The 6,821-nt window shown below is 36.2% G+C and overlaps 1 protein-coding gene across 1 annotated transcript in view; it reads right to left on the reverse strand.

Moving 5' to 3' along the window:
* Window positions 1-724: 724 nt before the first annotated feature.
* LOC125682158 (uncharacterized) overlaps window positions 725-6,821 on the reverse strand; it is a 10,959-nt gene continuing 4,862 nt past the window's right edge. The window contains exons 2-3 of the mRNA XM_048922550.2: window positions 4,008-4,100; window positions 725-1,675 (exon numbers count right to left, since the gene is read on the reverse strand). Coding sequence (XP_048778507.1) covers window positions 1,557-1,675; window positions 4,008-4,100 — 212 coding nt within the window. The 3' untranslated portion in view covers window positions 725-1,556. The remainder of the gene's footprint in view (window positions 1,676-4,007; window positions 4,101-6,821) is intronic.

The following is a 6,821-nucleotide window of genomic DNA, read 5'->3' on the forward strand; positions in this document are numbered from 1 at the left end:
TGGCGGATTAAAGGGGGGGGGGTCAAATTTAAGGTAAATCGTGTTGTCTTGTTCAGAAAAATGTACTAAACGATAAAAGAAGCAATAATTTCTTCCACTCCTGGAGAAATAAATGGCAAAATCTTTTGATTTCTTGAATTACTTTATTGGGAGAACTTAATTTTTTTTAAAACCCTTAACATTTTTATTAATTTCACCTTATTAAAAATGATAGAAAATAGTACAAATGACTGAATAGGAGACATATTTCAAGCCCTATAAAATCCAGAAACTGGACCCACTGGGGGCCTCAAGGCGGCCCCCAGACCCCTTGCCTCAAAGTGGCGCCGCCCCCCCCTCCCGTAACCGCAATTCCTGGATCTGCCCCTGAAACCTATTCTTCCTCTCCAAAATGAAGACCAGTATCTAACAATAAAACATATTTGAAAGAGCTCTGTTCCGAGAAGTTCACCGGCCCGCGAGAGAATTTAACTCATATGGAGACGTCACCATTTCCGGTTAAGGGCTGCAAAATTTAGGCCTATGTTCGGCGCCTATATATGGCCTTTGAACAGGGAGGGATATTTATAGTGCCACACCTGATGTAACAGAGAACCTCGGATTTTGTGGTCTCCTCTGAAGGACCAACCCCATTTAATCACCTCTTACGACAAGGAAAGGGTCCTGAGGACCTTTTTTAAACCCGGACCCCCTCTGATCCGAGAATTATAACAACACTGGTAGGTAAGAGTTCTTGTTCTGTAATCTTCTTCGTTTTATAATTATACCTTCGCAACAAAGTTAAAGGAGAACACTGTAGTGAGTTTGTCCGTCCTCATGAAGAGTGGTTTCAGGTTTTCAGTCACTATACTTCACACACAGACGAAATAGTGTGTCGTGAAATGACGGTGATACTTATCTATTTTTCAGGTCAAAGGTCAGTCGAACTGGACTCTATTGTAAAAATAAATGTCTGTGGGCATTCAGTGATTTCTCTTCACAGGAGATCAATGTACAAAATTTACCCCATATACAGAATGACTAAACTAATGAAAAGGAGGAAGATCTCTGTCGGCCAAAATACAAAGGTCAAGCAAACTAAACCCGGATAAAAAATTTCCTTTTCCACTGATGAATTCTAAAAATAATTTTAAAAGAACCATAACATGGTTATCACCATCCACTGCTTTGAACCCTGTCCCATCAATCTGTGAATATTGGAAGAGAAGAGCAGCAACTAGCGACAGTAGCGCTGCCCTATCGGAATTCATACCCCGCAGGTACACTCAAACTTGTATTTGAATGTCTAATCCTTACAGCTTGACTGAAGAAAGTTAACAAGAAACTCAAAAGTCTAGAAACCACCTTCCTATACGAAGTTTATTTTCTTTAAATATTGTTTATACGATCCAGGTGATTACAGTGTTCGCCTGAAACACTGCTGTAGAGATATGTTCATTCTTGTATATACGTCGTACATTAATGACATATCTGATTATATATGCATGTATTTTTTTTTTTATAACAATAGGAAATTTTGGACGTGCTTAAATATATACAGAAAGTGAAATAATTTTTTAAGCCAACCCAGATGTGGAGCATAACTTTCCGGTACAGATTTGTCTATTTTTAACATAATTCTTACAAAAGGCACACAAGGAGTTGGAGACATCGCTGATGTTGATTAATTGTCGATCTGAAAAACATTTTAAAAATCTAGATTTACATATGTTACTCTGGAATTTAGAGATTAGTAAATATTTCTGCATTAGTGTTTAGTACAGCAACATTGAAACCATCGAGGAAATCAACACTGGACCTTTTACAGAGGAGGAAGTGAGGCATGCAATAAAGAAGTTGAAAAATGGTAAAGCAGCAGGCGTAGACAACATAAATGGAGAAATGTTAAAAGCTGGAGGTGTGATAACATCCAAGAAACTGCTACATATGTTTGAGAATGTAAGGAAAACCATTAGTATGCCACGCGATTGGAAGAAATCGATGATTGCTAAAATACCAAAATCAGGTGATCTTACAAGGTGTGACAACAGTAGAGGAATATCACTGCTCTCCATACCAGGGAAAGTCTTCTGCAGAGTTCTTATAGAGAGAGTTAAGAAATGAGTAGAAGAAAAGTTGAGAAATGAACAGGCAGCATACAGGAAAGGACATGGAACATCTGAACAGAATTTTGTACTGCGTAACATCGTAGAACAGTGCATCGAATGGCAGTCATCCTTGTACATTAACTTTGTTGACTTCCGTAGAGCCTTCGATAGCCTAGACAGGAAGAAGCTTTGGCAGATCCTGAAGTCATATGGAATTCCAAATCTTTTTATCGAGATGATTAAAGAGATGTACAATGGTAGTAGTAGCTGTGTCATCAACAATGGACAGTCATCAGAATGGTTTTCAGTCAAAACTGGAGTCAGACAGGGATGTGTGATGTCAGGCTTCCTTTTTATAATTGCTGTGGACTGGGTTATGAAGAATACCACCAACGGGAACAGAACAGGCATCAGATGGAAGTTTATCAACCAGGTAGAAGACCTTGATTACGCTGATGATATTACCCTCCTATCTAGTAAGCACCAGCACATGCAGGAAAAGACCGAAAGACTGTGTACACATGCTGAAAGTATTGGTCTCCAGATCAACACGAACAAGACCAAGGTGTTGAGAATTAACAACAAGGAAACCAATCCTATCACAATCAAGGGAAGAAACGTTGAGGATGTGGACACTTTCACATACCTTGGTGCTATTGTCAACAAGACAGGAGGGACAACAGAAGACATCAAGCACAGACTGAGTTTAGCCAGGAATGCATTTGCAATGCTTAATCCTCTTTGGAAGTCCACCAAATACAGCAGAGCAACAAAGATCAGAGTATTTAACAGCAATGTCATGTCTGTGCTACTCTATGGAGCAGAAATGTGGAAACTGAATGAAAGTGATGTCACCAGATTGGAAACTTTTCAGAGAAAATGTCTACGAAGGGTACTCCGCATCTTCTGGCCCATGAAAGTCAGTAACGATGAACTATACTGTAGGACAAGGATATGCCCAGTAGGTGAAATTGTTAAATGCCGAAGATGGAGATGGATAGGACATACTCTGAGGAAACCACATGACAACAACTCCAGAGTAGCCCTGACATGGGCCCCAGAGGGCAAGAGAAAGAGAGGCCGCCCAAAAACAACATGTCGAAGAAGTGCAGAGGCAGAACGCGAACAACTAGGATGGCAAACATGGAGCGAAGCAGTCACAGTAGCGAATGACAGAGTGAGATGGCGGAAGATGCTGTCAAGCCTTATGAGCCGACCATAGCTCGAAGAGGATATGTAGGTAGGTAGTGTTTAGTAAATAGAAAAATGAACAAGCATTCTGTAAGTAAAATAATTGTCCCCAAATCAAGACGTCTGTTTAATATTCTGCGTGAAGTTATTTTATTCACAAAAATAACCAGACACCATAAAAGAAAAGCCGTGTACATGTATGACAGATTAGAATTCCATATTTTTGCAAAAAATTCAATGGACCAGAACAAATTTCGAACTTGAATTGTAACTTAAGATAAAGCAATGTTCCAAATATCAAGTGAATATCTGTAAGCATGACAAAGTGCGGAAAATTTAACATTACGTTATTTTTTGAAGTACATGCACAAGGCCCATAACTTAAGTAAACATAGTTGCATTGTTGGAAAATCTCTCTCTCTCTCTCTCCCTCTCCCCCCCTCTCTCTCTCTCATGTAATAACATACTAATTTCCACAATGTATGTTTACTCCCGAGAAAAATTTTGTTTCATCAGAATCCTTGGATTTTTTTTTACTCTTATCAAAGTGGAATAATGAATATTCATATGATTCAACTTGTGACTTGCATTAGACTACATTGTTATTTTCATTTATTGCAGACATACATATAGTTGCAAGAATTCTTTAAAATCATTACCTACTGAAACCAAATACGCGTTATGCCTTTCCTGTTTTACAGTTAAAAAGGTAGAAAAGATGCATCTTACTTGTAAAATCGTTCCTGCGCCACGGATTTGATATGTCAGGCTGTGTATTTTCTCCATAAATCAAACGCTGTAACACTAGCGCTAGCGCTGAAACTGTAAAGGATCCGTACCATGTGAGCAAGAAAGCTTTGTCGTGCTTTTGACAATTTCACATTAATGGTGTTTTTTTTAATTTTTTTTTTTATATAAAACAAAATCATCCCTCATGTACATGTATGTGTGGATAATAATACAAAACAACATACAATTACGTTGTATATTATTATTATTATTATGTTTATTCAGATAAAGGCACATTAGACAAAGAATAACAATTGACATGACACAATATCACATAAAATAACACATTCTATAAATAATATCAAATTTTGCATTTACAGTCACAGATTGGACTTTAAAATTGTCACAGCACTAGGCTCACTTAATAAACATAACATAAATACTACCCTTTATCTTGGATAACCCCAAAAAGCCAACAGGCTTATTTCCATTGGGGTCCATTATAGAATATCGACAAAAAAATGTAAAAATATACATGGTTAAATAATCTTAATGCATCAATGACTAATTGACTAGTGTATTGAAGAGCATTTAGGTACATGCAACTAGGTAACATTGAAAATAGCTCATTATTATGCATGTTAGACATAAAATACAAAAAATGAAGTTCAGTAGTAAAAGAATTCATCATCCTCGAGTCTTTTCATTTTTTCAGAAGGTGTAGTTTGACCATTCTTTTAAAGGTGCACTTATTGTTGGCAAGTTTGATGTCAATAGGAAGGGCATTCCAGTCTTTAACTCATATATAATAGAACGAAGAGGACTCTACCCCAGCAATCCTAGGGACCACAAAGTTTGACTCGCTAGAACGTGTTCTATATGTACCAGAATTTTTCGTGAACATATTGTTTAGATAGTGAGGAGCTTTCCCATGAAATATGTTATACATGTGATTGAGTCTGAGCTGCTTAACCCTATGAGAAATATTCAAAAATTTCAAAGCATCAAATTCTCTGAATGACAAATTATGTCTTGGATTAAGATTTAAGATAAAACGAATCATTTTGTTTTGTGAAATCTGTAGTTTCTTTTTCAAACACTTTGTGAGACCCTCAAACCAGCTGGCACATGCATAATCTAAATGACATTGGAGTAAAGCTGTACACAAGGATTTTCTTCATGATAAAGAAAGACAACCTCTATTTCTGTATAAAAATGTCAATCTTTGATTCACCTTTCTAACTATGGAGTTAACAATACTTTCTCCACTTAGTTTATTATCTATAAAAATACCTAAATATTTTATACAATTTTGAGCACCGATAGAGTGATTGTTACATTTAACACAAAAATCTTCAGCTGCTTGAGATAATTTACTCTTGGGTCCAAAAATTATACTCTCTGTTTTGCGCAAATGAAGGGACAATTTGTTATCAACTAGCCAGTCATGGCACGACTCTATAACAGAAGACAATTTATTTGAAATTACTTTAGGGTCTTTATGTGAATAGAGAATGGCCGAGTCGTCTGCATATAATAAAACCTTGCAATCTGCATCAATACTAATTTTAATGTCATTTACATAAATAAGAAATAAAAGTGGCCCTAATAAGCTTCCCTGAGGGACCCCGCAGGTGACATCACAAACTTCTGAATTAACTCCATTAATGTTAACAATTTGTTTTCTCTGTGTTAAATATGATTGGAACCAAGAAATAGATTCAACTCCGAGAGTAGATAATTTCTCGCATAAAATTTGATGATCAACTGTGTCGAATGCTTTCTGCAAATCCAATAGAACCATGCCGGTGAACAAACCTTTAGAAGCCTGAGATTTTATGTGGTCAATTAGATGAATTATACATGTATCAGTGGAGTAAGATCCCCTAAAACCTGAATGTAGCTCATATAGTAAATTGTTCTCTGTCAAGAAAGACTCCAACTGAGTGTAAACTGCTCTTTCAAGAATTTTAGAAACAATACTTAAAATACTTACTGGTCTATAATTTTCAGCTTTGAGTCTGTCGTTTTTTTTATAGAGTGGTTTAACCTTAGCCTCCTTGAGTTCTTCTGGTACTTTACCTTCTGAGATATCACAGTTAATGATGAATGTAATTGGTAATTTTAAGACTTCAGCACCATCTCTTAGAAACCTAGCTGGGATACCATCAAGGCCCATGCTTTTATTTACACTAAGTCCACAGAGTTCTTTTGACACAAATCCCTCTGTTACATGTTTAAGATTAAATTTGCAGTGGCCCTTGTTTCTATAAAAAAAAATTAAAAAGTAACCGGATGTTAAAAAATTTCCTTTGCCAATAGGCAGTTTTTCAACAAGTTTTGATGCAACATTGGTAAAAAAAAAAAATCTGTTAAAATGGTTTGCAATGGTAATACCTTCATGACAATTTGACCCCTCTATATTAAGGACAACATTCAAGCTTGATTTGGGGTTTTGTTCATAACCAAGTTTTTTAAATTGTTTCCATAATTCCTTAGGATTATTCCTATTTTCTTGAATCTGATCATCAAAATATTCTAATCTAGTCTTTTGGCACATACGTTGAACTATATTTCTTAGTTTATTAAACATAACATGTTCTTCCTTTTCCCCTGACCTTCTAAAATCCAAGCGTGCTTTATCACGTGCTACTATACATTCTAAAATTTCATTATTTATCCATGGTTCAGACCTTTGTTTGAGCCTTACTTCTTTGACAGGTGCTATTTTGTCTAAAATATTCATGAAAATAGATTTAAAAGACGTCCAAATATCGTTTAGGTTTTGACCATTAAAACATGAATCCCAATTAG

Source organism: Ostrea edulis, chromosome 2 (genome assembly GCF_947568905.1).
Source record: "Ostrea edulis chromosome 2, xbOstEdul1.1, whole genome shotgun sequence".
NCBI lineage: Eukaryota > Metazoa > Mollusca > Bivalvia > Ostreida > Ostreidae > Ostrea > Ostrea edulis.